The sequence below is a fragment of the Pseudopipra pipra genome, chromosome 5 (genome assembly GCF_036250125.1).
Source record: "Pseudopipra pipra isolate bDixPip1 chromosome 5, bDixPip1.hap1, whole genome shotgun sequence".
In the NCBI taxonomy this organism is placed as follows: Eukaryota; Metazoa; Chordata; class Aves; order Passeriformes; family Pipridae; genus Pseudopipra; species Pseudopipra pipra.
In genome coordinates this window covers 63,001,922-63,022,089 of record NC_087553.1, presented here as the reverse complement: position 1 = coordinate 63,022,089, position 20,168 = coordinate 63,001,922, and the positions used below count along the sequence as shown (strand labels likewise).

General features: G+C 38.5%; 1 protein-coding gene across 2 annotated transcripts in view; it reads right to left on the bottom strand.

Annotated features, from left to right (window-relative positions):
* Window positions 1-20,168, bottom strand: part of RELN (reelin) — a 279,986-nt gene that overhangs the window by 90,790 nt on the left and 169,028 nt on the right. For both annotated transcript variants that reach the window (XM_064656747.1, XM_064656748.1), the window contains exons 12-20: window positions 18,427-18,578; window positions 15,258-15,370; window positions 13,485-13,693; window positions 10,898-11,026; window positions 9,656-9,765; window positions 6,766-6,832; window positions 5,578-5,811; window positions 4,799-4,960; window positions 417-653 (exon numbers count right to left, since the gene is read on the bottom strand). In XM_064656747.1, the coding sequence (XP_064512817.1) occupies window positions 417-653; window positions 4,799-4,960; window positions 5,578-5,811; window positions 6,766-6,832; window positions 9,656-9,765; window positions 10,898-11,026; window positions 13,485-13,693; window positions 15,258-15,370; window positions 18,427-18,578 (1,413 nt within the window). The remainder of the gene's footprint in view (window positions 1-416; window positions 654-4,798; window positions 4,961-5,577; window positions 5,812-6,765; window positions 6,833-9,655; window positions 9,766-10,897; window positions 11,027-13,484; window positions 13,694-15,257; window positions 15,371-18,426; window positions 18,579-20,168) is intronic.

Here is a 20,168-nt window from a genome sequence, read left to right as displayed (position 1 = left end):
ATTGTAATCTAATGGCTATATACACAAATCTGAACATCACTTAGAAAATATTCAGAGTCTGTACTTAACAGATAATTTCATTACCTCCATACCTGTATTAACCTGACTGGATTTTAAGTGAAGATTATGAAAAATTTATAATTTTTTTTTCTATTAGAATATTCTTTATTTTATTGGAAAAGAATGCTACATTCAGTGTTCCCATTAAACATTAAGTCTCTGTGCAATGGGGTGTAAAAGCTAAATGCTAATTGCAATTAGATTAGCAACTGTATTTTTGTCCATAATGTGAGGATGAGAAAAAATTACTCTGAATAGCTACTGGAATGACTTGTTTGCAGCAGTTACTTGATTCTTAGCAGGATGAATAGACAAGAAAAACAAAAGTAGAACAGAAAAGAATACGTGTTTCTCACCAAAGAGTCCAGTCGTGTCCACAGTGAGGTTGAACATTTCCCAGGTAGAATCCCAGAGACTGTGTGACCTCAACTAGGTTGGTGAAGTCTAGACTGATGCTGTTGAAAAGCACAGAGGTCATGATAATTTCATCGATTGCCCACACGTCTTCGCCTTGAGAAGAGTGATAGGGTTGCCACCATCTGAACTGAATGCCAATCTGTCTTGCATCTTCAGGCAGCTCCACTGATATTATTCTGGAAAACAAAACAAAATTATTATTGACAGTTTTGCCATTTGTAGTAATTCCATGGGGTTGTGTTTTAGGGTAATTTTTTTCTTAATGACCCTAAAAATCATAGGTTAGATTCAGCCCAAAAATACTGTAGCATCTACTGGTATAGCTGCTACCAGTGAGAGGGACAGGGGAATTGTTAGTTCTCTTGGTAATCAATGTATTTACTGAAAAACAGCCACGTGCAAAAGCCACCAAAAAGAGTTTCTCTCTGTAAACTTAGAGGTGCAAATTAGCAAAGGAATGATCAACTGACAAGGACTTAAGAATTCCAGCTCTATTTTCTCAGACTCAGTGGCTTTTATCCTGATTTGAAGATATGCATCTTCTAAACATCTGTGCTAGTTCCTGCACAGCATTGACATCGTGCCCATGGTGCACTTGTCCTAGAAGAACCCACTCCTGTAAATAGCCACATTCAGATGGAAAAAGTTCATCCTGTCAGACAGCGTGATTATGTATAGTCTTTAATGGCAGACACTTTTCTTTTGTAGCTGCACAGAGCTACAACTGGAGGTGAGTCCCAGGTGCTTCTGGTATGCAAGGTCATTTGATTTGTCATGGCAGCTATGTCAACAAAAGTAGAATTGACAAACTGCAAAGAAAATTAAGAGTAATATCCAATTTCCAGGAGCAATTATCATAACACTGCAGCAGGGAACATGCATTAATTGCCACAGCAATGATACCTTCTTAAAAGCTCCATAAATCACTAGGACCATGGTACCCCACACAGCCATGTCAACTGTGAGACAGACTGGCAACAGGGACATTTGTCTCCATTGGGGTACAATTACTTGCTGGCAAAAGGGTTTTCCGCAAGTTCATCATGTAGCTGATATTTTTCTTTCTCTCTTAGAGGAAATGTGTATACAATGATAAATTGGGTAAACTGGAAGCATCTTTTTATTTTTTAGCTTCGTATTTTTTAGACTTAAGGCTTTATAAGCTGCCTGTTGTAACGTTTTATTCTCTGCACACGAAAGAGTCTTGTGCCTGTGTTGCTCTTAGTGCAAAACCACACCCTTAAAAGTGTCTTGCTACACTGTCCTTGTAAATAGTAAATTTATAATACTGCTATTTAATGTTACATTCATTTTAAAAAAGAATATGTTAATTCATTAACCAGAAAAAGATCAAATGGCTTGGCCAAATAGTTGGGAAGTGCTCAAAAAGTCCTGCCTGGCATTTCTAGGAGCTTCCTGCTCTCCATAGCCTGGAGGGAGCAGTGTCTAGGGACAGCCAGAGGTGACAGCTGCTGTATGCCTGTGGCATGGAACCAGCACTGTATACACTTTTTATGTGTGGTGGATACATTTCCTTTACACTCAAACATGCTTGAATGACTTCGTACCCTTCCAGGAGAAAGACCAAGCCTCATTGCTCTCTGAATAAACTACAAGGACTTCTTTTCTACCAAGGATTCTCCAATAAGAAGCAACTTGATGACCTTTTGGGTTAATTTTTAGAGGCACAAATGACACTAAATTGCTACTGATGCTAAAAGGAACCAACGATTTTGTCATCCATGTGAACCTGAGGAAGGCGGGTACCCTGGCCAGGAGAAGCACTGTATCCAGTGGGTGCTGTGAAGCACTTGGCACTTGTATGAGCTAATGCTCTGCTATAATCCTGGACATATTTCTCTGCTGCCTCTGATGCCTGCACCTCAGGTGGCTGCCTCTGATGCTGGCATCTTCCTTTCACTCTTAATTCTCATAAGCTCACCCACGTGGACACTAATTCTCACTGACAGTAATATACAGAAAATCCTAAATCATGACATACACCACTGATACATGTATCAGGTGTTAAAATATTTAACACATGTTAAAATAAATTTCTCATCCCAGGGGATTAAGCTAATGCAATTTAAAAATGGAGGTGTAAACCATCACGTATGGCACATATGTTAGTATGCAGAACCTGGCTACATCTGCAGTTGTAACAACTCCTATCTGGCTTTGATTTGTTGAAGATAGATGGAGAGGGAGGGGAATTCCTGCTAATGACTTTTCTGCTGCAGAGAAGAAAAGTGTGCCCACTAACATTAGCAGCCACCATTAGATTTCTTAAAGACCAGCTGGGAGACCTTTGCTCTGATCTCATTCTTTCAAGCTATGCGCATATCTAATATTGAAAAGCCACCGCTGTTCTGCTCAGAAGAAAAATGCAGCTGTCAAATGTTAGCAGATTAAATGCACCTTTTCAGCAGAACATTAAATGTGTAATTATTTTTTGTATGACTGAAGACTAATTAAATTCCTGGATACAGACTGATTGCCAAACTTTGCAGCAGTCCATCTATGTTCCTAAAAATGCTGATATTTTCAGACAACATAATATGAAAAGGTGAAGCTTTCTTCATGTTCTTTATCAAATTATTGCCAGCATTATCTATCTTCAGGTTTGTATGTCTGTCATTTTTCTGTCTACCCAGAGTGGACTATGTATCTATCCCATGGCAAAACCTTTCTAACCTGTGTACGTTGTACTTAGTTCTTTGCCCTGTCAGAACAATGGAAATTGTGTTTCATAGTTAACCTCAAAAAGCAAAAAAGTCTATGGCATTTATATAGTTTATTACATTTATATCTTAAACTTCATTAAAATCAGTCACTGGAATGTGTATTTTCCTTTTTGTTATAAAAATTTCATAGTGCTATATATTAAAAACCTTTAGGGAAATATAATTTCTACAGATGTAATCTTAAGTCTAAGAATTAGGAACATGGCCACATAAAATATATATGCAACTATAATAAAGGAAAGCAAAGGAAAATTTGAAGAAGACTTATAAGTGTTCCCATTTGTAGCATCTTTCCTTTGGAAACATTTAAAACTTCAGAAATTGAAGTACACACTATGCTTCTACTAAATACAGACACTGATTTTTGAATATTTCTTATAGCTCCCAGGAAATACTTTTAATGTTACAAGTGTTTTTCCATCAGAATATTCTTAATCACACTTTGTATATTGCAGTTTTGTACTGAGTTATTGAAAAGATGTGGAAATCTAATTTTTTTTTTTAAGACCATTGACCTGAGCTCAATAAATATAAATAATGAAAGTTATAAATAAATAAAGTGACTTGCAGGCTATTTACAGTTGCACCTCTGGGGCTGAGTCAAGTGTTTTCTTTGAACTCAGTGGAGGGGTAGAGAAGTAGACATGGGGCAATACCCAGGTCAAAGCCACCCTTGGGCAGGAATGGACTTTCTGGAATGAGTCCTGTGATGCCACTGCTGGTTCTACCTCTCCTGTGCCCCCATGCAGAGCACCCTCCTAATTAAAGGTGGATGCTGTCAGGTTTGAGTGTGTTTGCACAGATCCAGCACAGGTTGTTCTGAGTTTTCAGTACAGGTGTGCTCATAGAGACCTCTGATTTTGCACTGCTCTCTTAAAATTGGTGGGTGGTCTCACAAATGTAGTGGTAAAGAATACCTTCTCTAAATACATGAGATACATTCCTCTCTAATCTTACACCGAATGTAGTTGCTACTAGATGAGATGAGATCTTTGTTTAACTTCTTTTTGATTTGTGCAATTCCCAGGGACAGTCACCCTCCCGGGGCACTGAGCCCAACCCACAGGCACAGGCACAGGCACAGGCATGAAGTCATGTAATTGCCTTCATAATGGCACAGGTGCAGTTTCCCTGAAGACCTGGAGAGACCCTCACAGTCAGATTTTGTCTGAGGTGTCCTGTGCTGCCTGCAAACTCCTAATCCCAGAGGATGGTGTAGTGAAGGTATCTATAGCTTCAAAGCTACAAATAATTTATGTTAATTTTTCTTTACAAGTGGCTGCTTCCGTGGCAAGAGACATGCCCCTATTTCCCTCAAGTACATTTCTATCCTTCATCCTGCACTGCCTCAGCTTGTTCTGTTGTATCACCTGAGACTTGAATGCCCTTAAATCCATGCATTCATTTTTATAGAATGACAAAATGTCTAAAACAACTACAAAATTTTAAGGAACAGCGGTAAGTTTTGCTGTGCAATAGAAACTCTTCACTCCACTCACTCTTGCATCATGTACTTTAGTCTCTGCATTACAGTGACTGCAGGTAGAGAACACTCCTCACGATAGTTATGCACATACCTTGGCTCGTGGTAGTTGAGATAAGAGTAGTGTTCCAGGAGTTTCCAAGTAATCCCGTTGTCATAGGAGTAGTGCAGCAGTACTCCTTCCCCGGGCTGGTCGGGTGCTTTGCAGGTACTCAGCACTGACTTGCTGCCCAGGCGTAGTGTGAACTGCAGGAACCTGGATCAGAGTTATACAAATATTTGTAGGCTGTGGTTTGCATACTGGTTTTTTGTTGGTTTGGGGTTTTGTTGGGTTTTTTGTGGGTTTTTTTCCCCCTAACCAGTTTATTTTCAGATCTTCTTAATCTGGGCAAATTTTGATAAATATCAGTTATGGGGTTTTGTTCGTGTGATTTGTTTTTATTGTCAAGTAATGCAATGTGGCACATATAGTTAAAAAAATGCCAATCATTACAGCATTTAATTATTTATTAGGCACTGAAGGGGAGGGAGAGATAGTGAATGGATCTAATCAGTTGCCACAAGCTGTCAAATAAACACAACCTATAAATAATTAATTAGCACTTGGCTTTGACACTCAGGTTTGATATTAACATTTCATATTTTCCATCCAAGCTGTATAACTCCCCTGCAGTCTGTTTTGGGCTCTGTTGTTTACAAAGCAGGAGGAAAAAAGGCAAATCTATGAAATTGCCATTAAAACATGGAACTAGGAGTCTTTTAAAAGCTTTTTTTCCTCCTAAAACAATCAGCTTAATAATACAGACGGTTGTAGCTGGAAGGAGAGGGGCTCCCCAATTTCTTTGCCTCACGTTACTCCTCTTTCCCTCTCACCTGGACTGGGAGCTGTCAAGGAAGGAGGTGATAAGCTGGCGCCTCCCATCCTTGTTGAAGACCAGGGCCTTGCCACTGGCCAGGACCCCGCAGCCAAAGCTGACCTCAGCCCCCCGGATGGAGTAAAAACTGTGGTAGGAGGAGAGGCGGGAGCTGGTGAAGCTCTCTGAGATGAACATAGGAAAGGTCTGCGACGCCATCTCACACGCTGGCCCAGAAAAGCCGGGGTCACACCTGGGGGTGAGGAAGATTGAAGAGCGTAACTAATGACCCATCTTTTCAAGCGGCTGGTTGTCAAACCAACACACTGGCTGCAGTTGTTCATGAACTGAAGATGTCTACAAGGTCCCTCTCAAAATACAAGGCCCAAGAACCTCCTTGAACTTTACTTAGGTAAAGTGGTGCATAGCCAATGATTTCTTTTCAGTAGTACTTCCTCTTACAATTTAAAAAAAAAACGTAGTTAGGAACACACCACCAATCTACACATAACACAGTGCAGAAATATTTTTGTTCATTTTTGGAACAAAAAACCTGCTGACATAATTTACACTTGTTCATATGTAATACGATGAATTTGCTTTTGTCTGTAGACCGTTAGGTGTGACTACAAAAAATTAAGTAACAAAACAGAATGCCACATGGGTCACACTCTCGTTAATACCTAAAAGTAGTTACACCAATATTTAGAATATGCTTACTGGTTTTGAGTAAGCACCTTTTTACTTTTTACGGTGGAACCCTTTTAACATGCCAGACTACCAGAAAAAAGTGGAGTGCTGATCTTCTGTCCTTGAGGTATGTTAGGTTATGGGATATTAGAACTATTAAAAATTTGATTATTTCCCAACATTTAATATAAAGGTGATACAATTCCAAATCACCTCTAAAACCAGTATAAAGTATGCATCACCAACGTAACAGTGTTCTCGGTAGCCCATTTTAAAGTGAACTGGAAGTTAGATTCTCTAGCAAAAAAATAATAAAAAAGAAGTATTAAACATGCTGCTGTTTAGAAAGATTGATCTCTAGCTCTCCAGTGAGCTTTAGGCATTCTGGGGGCTATGCTAGTTTTATATTTAGTCATCTAAAAGAGCAAGGACTGAAATGAAAATCACTTCAACTTTCACATCACCGAGTGAACTATGTGGCAGAAATTGAATACAAGTACTGAATTATAAAACTTACTTGCAGCCATTTCTAGTGCACTGTCCTCGACCTGAGCAGAATTTAAGGCAAGATGGACCAATATAAACTGCAGAGAACAGGAAATCAGTTAAATGAAGAGTTATTTTATGTCATAAACATAATATGAAAAATACAAGAAAATATACTGTTATTGTATTTATCTTAATCTCACTGCCTGGAAAAGGTCTACAATAGGATAAAATGTGTTTGAGTGTGTCAAGGATAGCCTGGGATAATTTATTAATTAAAGGGTAATATCTATCTGAGGCTGGAGACATTAGTGCTGTTTTAATTAATGTACCTGGTTTTTCTAAGTCTGTGAAACGAGATCAGATGATCTGTTAGGCACTGACCACTTTCTTGCCTTCCCTTCATCTTAGTTTGGAGATGTAATCCAATATATATATATATAGGTACATTCCAATGACAGTCTTGTAGATTTTAAAGATGTTTCACTGCTTCTCTCGTTGAAATGTACATACTTAACTTCACTGTACTTATGGGAATTAGAACCTGCCCTGATATGTCTTAAGTAACTATTAAATATAGTTAAATACATACTCTTTCACTGATTATTTTAAATGGAATAAAATTCTAAATCCTATGGGCTCAAAAATACACCAGACTTATTTTACTCTTTTACTTTATCTTCCTCCAATGACTCCTAATTGACAATGTTGATTTATTGTGAAAAATATGAATGATGGATAGATGAGCAAATCTTGGTATAATCCCTTGCACTACTATAAAGAAAAGCCATAACTTGTGGGCAGTATTATTTCAATACAATATGATCAGAGGCCTTAACCATGAGCAGTGTCCCTTTTTCTGTTGAAGACTGCCTACTACTTGGAGTTATCCACTTGCATTGTGACTTTTGGAAGGGATAGCCACCAATTCTATAACAAGCAGTACTTACTCCGTTTCCTAGTTTCATGATGTCTCCCATCACGGCAGCATCAGCTCTCCCTGGCAGACGCACGCTAAATCTCTGTTAGCTACTCCCTATAACTCCTCATCAGATTTCATGTGATTTCTAGATTTTCTCACCTCTCAGGGTGCAAAAATTCTGTTCTGTCTGTTTGATTTCTTTGTGTATTTTGAGGTCTTTTTGAGGGGGTGGTAAAAGTAGAAGGGTTAAAGATGCAATGATGTCATTCAAAATAAAAAAACTTTATGGAAATTGGCATTTTTCCAGTGTTTCGGAAAGACGGCCAGCTTCCAGATTTCATTTAAAACTTAATTCACATATGAAACAGTTGTGAAGCTAAAAGTCAGAGTACTGAATCCTTGCAAACCTTCCTCTCTTCAAGAATTAGAGTAGATTGCCAATATTTATGGTTTTTTCCCTACAATACAGCGTAAGGCTTGTGTGTCATAGTATCTAACAAAGGAGGCATTCAAAACCTCAGAAACATGTTAATCTTTAAGACTTGATTCCTATATCGTGGTTTTGCACCTCAAATTCAGAGCAGGTACTTTTTAGGTAGAGGTTTTGTAAAACCTTTTTTGACATGGTACACCCTGGAGCACACAGCATCCTTTGATGGAATTCCATTTTGTTCTACAAGCAAAGGTAGTGCAGATAAATGAATTGTCAATGATCTTCAGAATCTTGTTTTGTCCTGTTGTAAAGAATTTGTATCCTTAGATTGATTTAATCTTCTCATTTCTGTGAAAATCTCGTGAGTGTCTCTAACACTTAAAGTCTACATTTTCTTTGGTAGCAACTCATCTTTGCAGATACTCACAGACATCTTTTATGTTTACATACCTACATTTTCCCTTAATTTCAATTTCTTTTTGATGTATATCTCATCTCTAAAGACAAGCATTAATACTCTATCTAGATGTCAAGATGATGCTACTTCCCATTAACATGATTAAGAGAACAATTTTCATGACTTTTAGTGACAAACTACCTAATCTGCTTCAAGGATTTTCTTTTCAAAACTAGACATAAATCTGTTTTAAGAATTCTGCAAAATGTAACTATTTACCATTCCCAGGCTCCATATCAAACCTTACTGGGAATCACTACAAAATTTCACAGACTATTGTACCTCACTGTAAATCTCTAAATTACATATTTCACATACCTAACCAAACAAATTCCGGATGTAGTTTATTTAGTCCCAAATCACTTAAGGCTAACAAGCAAGCTAAAAAAATTGCACTTTCTCATACTTAGCCCTTCTGATCATGCTTATTTCTGCCTGTCATACATTTTATCCTGTGTTCCTAAATACTTTTTCCATGCTTTAAAATATTTCCTTTTAATTCTGGTCCTGGTTATCTCCTGCATTGTTTTATAAATATATGGATCAATACAAGCTCCTCTTAGTTCTTCCCAATCTTTTAAAAAAAGGTATGTGGAAAATAATTTCCTGAAAGAAGAACAGTTCCCTAAAATAGATGGTACTTTCCTCAAAGATACTGTAAACAATGTAAAAGTTTTGTCATTGTTTTGGTAGCAGTGTTGCTTGAAGGTGGTCTTCTGCATCCAGAAGGAAAAATACATCCCAAATGCTGTACCTGCTGCTAAGGCTGCTGCAGCACATGTCCTTAATAGCCAGTGTAGTATCTAATTATGTAATTAGGACTAAGCAGACAGAGGAAATGTTATATTAAGCCCTTGCCACCAATATCTTTTCCTGGAAAGCATTCAATTAAAAGAAAGAAAGGTAATCTACTAGGCTATTGTCTTTTCAAATGGCAGAATTTCCCTCTAGCTTCAAAATGTACCTGTTACCAAGAGCAGATAAGCAGAAAAAGAATTTAATAAACTGTAAATTCACTGGCTCATGATTGTGGAAAATATGTTTACATAGAGCAGCATATAAAAAATTCACTCTTCTGATTTGTCATGATCATGGATAAGAATACTAACTATTATCGATTGCCCACATATTTCCGAGGATTGGTCCTGTTTGTCTCCATCGAATCCTGGTGTCACTTGTTAATGCAGCATTGGGAAGGGGAATAGTTATTCGGTTCCACCTGAAATACATATAACACAGGCTCTAGCATTTTACACTGATAGTTGTTAAGCAACTGTATGTTTTGCAGATATGTTTATGTATACTGGAAGCTTTGTGAGATGTTCTAATTTTAAAATCTATTCAAATGAAGGATGAATTTATGGCAGCTTTAGAAAACACAAATAAAAAAGAAGAACATGGCCCATGATATTTTCATACAATATGTGAATATTAATTATAATCTTATAAAACCTAGCCATTTTTCCCCCGTTGGAACGCATGAAGTCAGCAAAGACCTTAACCTCCTTTGCTTCTCCATCACAATGAGTATCTCATAAATTGCAACCTTTCAGTATGACTGAAATCTGTTTGGTGGAAATCCTCTGTGGGTAAGAAGTGGTGCAGAGGATTTGGCCTGCTGTGGTCCGGGCCATCATTATCCATGGGGGCCACACTTCCCACATACACCAGGGATAATGGTTCCTATGAAAACTGTACGGGAATGGTGCGGGGTGGGGGTGTCATGAGATCACAGCAATACTTCAACTACACTTTCTTCTCATAGTCACACCTGCTGCTCTGAAGTCTGTGGAAGTCGGGGTACAGAAGGATAGACACGGATTTTGTGCTATGCAGCAAGGTGCCACAGTTTATTTTTCAGTGAGAACAGTACAGAAGAGATTTACTTACTAAGAGGGGCCGATAAAAGAAAGTGACACTAACAACAACCTCTATCTGCAGAAGTACAGAGGATGTGATTCACAGTACCCCAGTATTGGGATTCCAAGTGAGTAAAGGTGACTGAGGATGTAAACACGGCTTTGACTGATGTTTTCTCTGACTAAGAAGAAAACTCTGTGCCTTTAACAAGGTAAAACTTTTCTTCTCATTACCAATGTGCTGCCCACAAGTGGGGTTTTTTGTAATTTATCTTTAGCATCAAAAAAATAATATTATACCACAGAGGCACCCCCATACATTTCAAATTTAATTACTGGCCAGCCAGGGAGCCCAGAACACTCTTTCCTTGCTGTCCTCAGCTAGTCAAAAAAAGAAAGATGACATGGAGTTGTGTGCTTTGCTGCTTTCTTCTGTCACCTATAATTCACTTCTCTAATCTTGCATCTCAGTTTTGCAGAGAACACACTCACCCGCTGTAATTTTCAGAGGCATAGATGGTGCTGTGGGGGAGGTGAGGCCCAGCACATATCTCAGGCAAACACTCGGTGTGGAGCAGGGACCAGGAGCGACCATGGTTGGTTGAAAACTCCAAGCTGACGCTGGTTAACACATTGAAAAAGACACCATGAAGCTACGTGGCATAATCTCATAGCAGAAGTACCAACACCAAGAAACCACTCAGTCAGCTATTCCTAATAACTGATTAGGAAACATGAAATAATTTTAAGCAGACTTTGAATACAAAAAGTCCTGAAAATACAAACATGAAACAAACCTGACTGTTTAAAAATCTCAAGGGTAGCCTATAGACTGAGGATTGTCTAAACACACCTCTTATTTGAGCACCAGTGTTTTCATGCTACTGCTGTTAAATGAGCTGATTTTACTTTTATATTTCAGATTCAAATAGTTTCAAATATAAGGAGAAAATCTGGATTAATCAGAGGTAGGCAGCATCATGTGAGCACAGGACAGTTATAACTGCCAACTGCTAACCATTACACCTGCAGAAGGTGGCAAAAAACCACTAGCTGTTCATGCACCAGCTGGCTCTTTCCTGGTTTAACCCCCTCCAACATTGTTTACAGCCTACAAGTATAAGGAAATCCTTAGATGCTTTACATTCTGAAGACCTTGCAAAAGTAATATAGTGCTTGATTTATTAAAGTTTTAGTATTTTACTGAATTACTTTTGTAATTTGATCCATATAATTAGCTGTAATATTCTGTTTTATTTTAAGTAAAGCCAGCAGAACATTATAAAAATCATAATTCATCTCCTCAATATTAAATTATTGGATTCTGACTTTTTCTTTTTATGGAAATTTGCTGACAATATTATTTTATTTAAATGTACCATCACTGTGATATTATAAGTGTGTACTAAAACAGTTTATAGAGGTTTTGACTAATTTATTTCAGATTTAACTGTAGTGATACCTTGGAGGGTCATATTTACTGCATATATTCAGTATGAGTCTCTCACATTTGCAGTAATGAAAACATTATGAATAAGGCTGTAGACCAGGAGATGTGAAATGCTGCAGTATTTGGGAAATACAAATAGGGAAAATGGTGACCTAGTACTTCTTTTGTTATGAAGAAGGTCACTTCTTCAGGAATAGTTTAGTGAAGGAAGAATATTAATCTTTTGAAGTATACACCACTCTCCATCAGATAACCGACTAAGACAGAGACTTTATATAACATGTTTACTGGCCAGGAGTGTTTACAGGCAAAGTTTTCACTTTTCATATAGGAAAATGTTGCTGCCTTCACTTTCTATCAAATAGAAGTGCAATGACTTGAATTTTGCTGCTCCTTGAATCCTGTTACCCTGCATGGATGCTGGAACTGTCAATGCTAATGCAGCTCTTTCCAGTTGGAACTAGATGCCATGGGACATGGATGTGAAAGCACTTACAGTCTCTAACTTTAAACTCTCAACTCTGGAAAATGTAAAGTAACTTAATCCTCATAAAATATCAAGATAAATATTCTCACATGTACATAAGGAAAGAGGGAAAGTGGGCAGTTTGGTTTTGGGTCCCCTATTTGAAGAAGGCTATTAAGAAACTGGAGAGCTGGAGCAGAGGATAGGCAAGATGTCCATGGCCTCGAGCATCAAGCTAGGATGGGCTGAGGAGCTAGCTTGCTCAGCCTGGCAAGGAGGGGTGAGCTCCAGCATCCTGTGATGGTGCAGAGGGCACTCACAAGGAAATTGGAGTCAAATTCTCCTCAGTAGTGTCAGACACAGTAGAAAGGACAATGGCCATACAGACATTGCTTCAGAGTTTTATACTGGACATTAGAAAACACTTTTTCACTTGAGCAGGTCACTCAGAGATGTAGCACAGTATCCATCCATTCAAGTCATGGATAGGTAAAGCCATGTCTGACCTATGCTGGTAACAGTCCCACCTGCAGCAGCAGGTTTCACTAGAAAACCTGTGAAGGTCCCTTCCAACAAACATTTCTATGACTCTATAAAACACAGAGCTGCAAATGACTCCCTTCTTTCTCTTTCCCTCTCACTTCATGGAAAAATTCACACTGAATGTCCTGAAGAAGTGAAGCCAAAAAGAGTTCTGTGGCCAATCTACAGACAGTGAGCTCCTCACATTGATGGTAGTTGAGGGCCATTTATAACCAGTCTTACAAGAACTAGATATGCTTGTGGCATCGGTAATCTGAGAGATCAGCAGGGTAGGTTTCTGCTGCTGCCTTTAATATTTTCCCCCTTACACAGTATTAAGAGGCAAATCTCATGTTCCTTAGAAACTGAAGAAAAAGTCCCTCTGAAATCATGACCATATTTCAGAATAGGGGACCAGTTTTGACCTGGAAAGCTATTTATTGGCTCTTCATTGCACATTAGATACATAAATTTGGGCCTGGGGAGATCAGGAGAAACATTAGGTTTTGAGCAGCTTATATTTGTCATTATTAATGGGATCCTTTCTTACTGAAAAAAGATTTCCAAACTCTCATATAGATTTTATAAACCAAATTATACTAGAAAGCTGAAAATCAAAAGCATGATCTCTCCAGTTGTACCTGTTACCAGGTTGATAAGTTCCACAACCCAAATTGATAGAAAATTGGATCATGTGAGTCACTGTGGAAGGGAGCACCGGAAGGACGTGGAAGTAATCCACAGCCCAGACATTCCTGTTGTGGCCTTGGTGACTCTTTTGCTTCAGGCAAAACTTGGTTGCAGGAGTCTGAAGGTCCGGACTAATGACAACAGAAACCAAAGATGGAACCTTTAAAAGAAAATAAAGCTTAGATAAATTAAAAAAGGTCAAAAGGTACCATTTAAAATAAAAAAGCAACTTCAATTGTGCTGACCCAAACATGTGCTATTCTCTCTCCTTGCTTCACTTTGTTAACTCTTTTAGCCACCTTTTTCTACACAAGATCCCAACTAAAATAATTTGCTATTATGTGCACAGGTATTAACACTCTGGATACCAGTGCTACTTATCACCTTAGAGGGATCAGACTGTCTGGTTGTAAAGACACGGTAGAAAAGACTGTCCCTTCTGTCTTCTGAAAAATGCTAGTTTACATTGTCAGCTTCAGCTGGTAATAGAATATGATGTTTGTCCTGGAGCCTTACAGCTCACAGAAGCAAACACAAGGTAGTGGCATGTCTAGTCTGAATACATGAGAATAGAGTAACAGCATGAGTTCACAGGCATGTGTGGAGAGGATGTTATGTTGCTGAACTACACGAAAGCACTGCTTTACAAAGCTTAGCCTTTGTCCTAAAGCAACGTAATTAGAACTTTATTATGTCAAAAGAGGATGTCAGCTTTAAAATTGCCTGTTCAAAAAAAAACTTCCACAATGAATTCAGTGTAATTTCAGATCCTATCTCGCCCCAAGTTCCCCAATTAATTTTTTATTATTTTACAATTACAGCTTCCTTCGTTTACAAAAGTTCTACCCTGTCTTTCACAGAGAAGCAGGCAAGGAGGGAAGCCACACACAATGAAACAATGCAAGTGACTCAACCAAACACAGGCCAAATCCTACTGTAAATATTTGGTTTCTGAATGCTACAGTTACAGGAAAAATGCACACAGACCTGTGCTTGAAATCAGCTGCACCTTTACCAACAAATTTTCTTCACACTATGTGAGCATACTGCATTTCAAGCTCTGGAACATCCACGTGTACATGTATTAAATATCAAATTTTGCTTTCTATTTTACAGCAGCAGAATAAGGAGACCTCAGGGCTGGGTTACTCAGGATAGACATGGTCTAAGTGTTTCCCTGCCCTAGACAGGAAGGATCCTGACAGCAAGTTCAAGGTCTTTATAGTCCTGCCTCAGGGTGGTGGACGTGGTTGGAAGGCGGTTGCACTGTCGGCAGAGGAGATGCTGCCTCCCATGGCTGAGTCCATGCCCATGCCCACATCACTGCAGACCTTCCCGAAGCCACTGACCCCAGCAAGACTGAACCCCTCAGGACACAGCTCCTGAGTACCAAACAGTGACTAGTAGGAGCTTGGGTGGAGACAGGAGTAATCATTTGTGAGGAGACATTATCACTGAAGTTTTCAGCTGATAACTGACAACTTTTGCCCATCGCTTGTTTCCTATCACCCCATCCCCAGCCAACACTGCAGTCTTGTTTGAGGCTGGAATAACCAGCAATAACTGCAGAGCTGTGCTGCAAAGGCACCGCTCTGCTCCCAGATCTGCACATGATTTATGTGCTTGGGAAGGTCATGTTTGAGTGTCCCTGTGGAATTCAACACACAATATTGAAAAGATAATGATATCTATCCCATCCACCTGCTTTGTTTATGATGATTTACCTTGTAAGCAGCATAGGTCAGGGTATCAAGAGGTATGTGTTCCCTCCTGCCTTCAATCTTGGCATAAAGTATGACATCATTTTCATGGGATTCTCCAGAATCACAAGTTCCTCCTGTACAAAACACATTTGAGTGAGAAAAAAATTAATTGAAGCCCTCGTTATTGGAAAGTGGAATCATATTATGCAGCCATAATTATGAAAATAATTACAATCAGATGCTATTTAACTTAGGATCTGAAACAAAAGAACACCAGCCCTACAGACACAGTGTATAGGAATTATTTGATCAGATACACCATGCCAGAGATCAAGGGGGTTGACGATTATGAAAACCTCAAGTACCTCTTTTAATCAGCTTATCAAAAAAAATTTTAATAGAAAATGCTGTGCCCAAAGCAATACTTCTATCTGTGTGCTTTAAATCCTATTTACATAGAAATGCTCTGCTTTTGAGTTCTAATCAGTAAACTGTTATTTAGTACTCACACTTCATGCAGTCACACACATGGCGTGTGACAATCTCTTAAATACTTCTCAACTGATAGTTTGGCAGCTGAGAACTTGTTCTAAGTAGGAAATGAGAAAGACTGCTGTGTGCCTTATTCATTGTGCTGCTCCTTCTGCTGTCTACACCATAGAGGGAGGGAGGGAGTGAGAGAGGGATGGACGGATGAATGGGCGGATGGATGGACGGATGGATGGATGGATGGATGAATGGATGGATGGATGGAGTCTATTGTACCACACAAAGCATGTGTGGCATGCTTGCCTCACTGGAATAGGGCAGCATTTGAAATATCTTCATAGCAGTAGAACCCAAAACATTGATTAACCTTCTCTGAAAGAACAGATTAGTTGCCAAATGCAAGCATTTAGTCCTGCATTATAGATACAAGATGGATATCGTCACACTAATTTGGTGTTCTGGAAAAGAAATTTTTTTTTAAAAATTCCTCTATTTGAAACAGGAAACATAATTTCTCTATTTCCTTAGTACACTATGGGTACTGCACGTACTAAAAAAACCCTCAAAAATAAAAACAAAAATCAAAAACAGAATGAGGAAGAGTTTGAAAAGTCTGCAAAGTAGAAAGGTTGTGTATATTGGAACACTTTCTCTGCTTTTTTTCACTACAGACAGCCAGTTCTTGTAATGGACTAGGCAGGGCAGTCCAGCAAACTAGATTAGATGTGCATCTTTGATGTGTTTTATACTGTAATAAGGAACATCCATGTGTCCTTTCAAATCTCCTTGCCTGAATGTTTAAACTATTATTTATTTAATTTAAAAGTACACACAGAATACAATTTTCAAACAACATCCCACTATCCTCTGTGCCTACATCTGCTGACAACTTTTCTCCTAAGTTCAGAAGGTTGACAAAATTTCTTTCCTGTTTTTCTTGCAGGTGTTGTAATGTTTGGAAGAACTGGGAAAGAGCATCCTCTTTTTCCTGTGCTTTATTCATAATTCATGTAACACAGAGGAGATGTGCAACAATTTAGGACAACAACATGAGGTCTTCCCCTCATTAAATAAAGTGTGTTTTTTCTTGTTGATACAGAAGGTTGCTTGTGGAGGTCACAGGTTTATCCTCTGTTTCCTCCTTTATTATTCTATTATTTGCTTTTAAGCAAAAATCCTCAGGTCCTCTAAACATGCTGTTGAGAGAATAACCTCATGCAATTTCCTCTATGTGCAAAATAAAAGTTCTGGAAAAACCCTGTGAGTGTTAACTACCACGTTTGTGGGGATTTTGGTCTATTGCAACACCAAACTAGTGAAGTTGCACTGACAACAACAGCAGGGAGGGGAAGCAACAGGACAAGTTGGTTCCTGGCTGCTTTCTTAGCCCTTGTAAATGACAGAGGTTCTGACACTTTGCCCCAACAGGAGAGGTCCACAGATGTTGCTAACACCACGTCAGTGTTTTCCATGCAGACCATACCTCCTCCAAGGCTGTAGCACACTCTGTGTGAATCTCACCCTGGGCCAACACATTATTAGAGGAATTGTTTATGAATGGAGTAAAAGCTTTTGAGCAGAAACTGTTTCGTGGGTTCAACTAGGTAAGGCTGTCCCACCTCTGTGCTAATCCTATCTCATCCTCAGGTGCAACTCTCTTGACTCTGATGGATTAACACCGGGGTCTACATATATATGACTGCAGGAGGATATGACAGGTACCTATAAAAGCTCTATGGTGGGGTAAGGATGGCAAAAATATGACTATATCTTCTAATGATGGATTAAGGGGCATTGAGTGAAATTAGAATATACAAGACAAGAAGATGCTTCTTCATATTAGAATTGTTAAACTATGGAGCTGTGGGCACAGTAGGCAGGTTCACTTGATTAAACACTAGTACCAAGAATCATTTTAGGCACTGTGGAGGGGCCTGGCTCACCTACCTGCCACTATAGCAGGGCTGTGACTCTCCCCCAAGTCCCAAGTTACAACTCCCAGCCTTGTGCTAATGTCTCAGATGTGCTTGGTTAACTCAAGTGGCAACAATAACCAGTGCTTGTGTGACAAATCCTGCCTGAGGACTGGAAAAGAGTGAACACAGGCCTGTGTGTGCACCAGGTGTCTAAGGTGTCTTTATAACAACAGAGATCTACAGTCTGACTCCAGGAAGCTGCTCAGCTGGTCCAGCACAGCTGTCTCATGGTGAGCTGAATGGATTTTTCTAGCAATAGTACTGACCACAACTCCTCTAACTATAAAGGAAGTTCAGACACTGATCTTACATGCACATACCTTCATGTAACTTCTATATTAAACTGTCTTAACCTGGACCTAAATGTTTATCTCAGCCAAAAAAATGGCTGGATAAATCCATGGAAAAAAAGCCCACCAAGGGCTACTAAACCCAGAGTGCCCTGTCTGGTTCAAAAGGGTTTCCATCTGCAAGTCAGTGTCATCTGGGAGAATATTTTTGGGAGACCTATTTGTGTGCTCACCATGTTTGTCCATCTGCGTGGACATACAGAAGGGTGGACTCTGATCTGACCAGCAGTGGTCAGTCTTACATCCTCATGGGCATCACAGTCACAAATCAGTGCTATCTTCTTTGAAGGAGTATTTAAAACAGTTCCATGCACACTGCACAACTTAAATCTCACATACTTCACAACTTGTATTACATCAGGAATTTATACTCACCCATACTGAAATAAAATCTCAAGTTCCCATAACCTGTAGTGTCCATATATGGAGTACATATTTTTCTTTCTCCATCTCTGAGGAATACCATAGCTGAGCCAGATTCCAGTGTCCCACATTCAGTACCAATGACGGCTCCAAATATGTCCCACCTGCAGAGGTCAACAATAGGTGGAGAATGTGCAGCAGCACATTACTGATAAACTCACACAAAGCATGTTCTATGGGTTCATTTGTACATAGAAAAGCAGCTGTTTCTATTCTTATACAGGACAAAAAATACAGTGTTTCAAATGTGATTCCTATGACACTACTTACATATTCAATATTAGCTTTTAAACTCAGTTGACTCAACTAAAGCAAAGTTAATGTAAATATCTTAAAGAAATCAGCAGAAACGCATGAATTAATAAAAAATGAGGTTTTAATGCATGCTATTACCAAATAGAGAATGTTGTGTTGTTCTATCACCTTTATTAGTTTTTCTGGCATTAAAATAGTTAAAATTTAATTGCACTCTGCTCCATTTTGCACAATATAAGGTTTATTGATCAATGAAACTTGAAAAGGCACATGTCCACCATATCTGCTACAAAGATATTAAATACATAGAAAATAGCTGAAAATGCTCTCTTTTCATCTTTTTGAGCATTTAGGGTAACAGTTTTTAACTAACACATGAACAGAGAATAAAAAAAGACTGTTGTGCTTTTAATATGTGATGATATGATCTTTCTCAGTTTTTCTGTATAACATTTTATCTTATTTTTATTCAGTGATAATTAAAAGAGCTGTTGCAGAATTTTCCAATTAAATATTTTGTGTTGAAAATACAATTTCATCATGAAAGCATTGGTTACTTCAAAACTCAATTACAATATTTTGAAATACTAGAAACTGTTGAAAACATGCATTATTTTGGTCTAATACATTATTATTATTCATGTCAAACTTAATTAATTAATCATAAAGTATTTAAGTATTATAAGGCTGGTAAAACAATGAAATTATTTAGAATTACTAAATCCTGATAATCCAATCATTTAACTATTCAGGATGATTGAAGAGGAATGAGAAAACAAGGAATTTCAGAAACCTTTGTGGGAAGGCAGAGCCTTTTCCTTTCTCCTTTCAGCAGAAACTATCTCTAGCAGTTATGCGCCACATGACAATTTCAAAAACTGTCATTTCAAGAACTAAACAGTCTATTTAGTAGTTTAACCATTCCAACTATTTCAAAATGCATTTCTAGGATCTAGTTTAAAGCTGCCAGTTTCCCTACTGACCTAAGCTGTGACAGACCAGCAACATATCTGTTTGGAAATCCTGCTTTAAAACTGTCAGTCATCTACACAGGAGTTAGGGAGCTTAACATCACTGAAAAGCTTTATGATATAAATAGAAATATTTTAATGGAAGCACAGTTTAATCTAACCCTAATTCTGTGGCACAGTTTTTTTAAAGGTAATGTGCAATATAATCGAAACACAATTTTTAAAATGGGTCTCCTGGATTGAAGGCAAGTACAGAATTAAGCAGTTGTGCCTACTTTAACTTACACAACAAAATCTCACAATGCTCCATTGATCTTTTGTATGCTCTATTTAGCTCAATTAAAGCAGACCCACAGAACAACTTGGGGTCATGAATGATGCAGATCATGGATGTTTCCAGGGATCCTCTCCTTTTAGGCAGCATCAGAAATGAAAACCACAGAATTCTACCTCTTTAAGAAAAGGTGG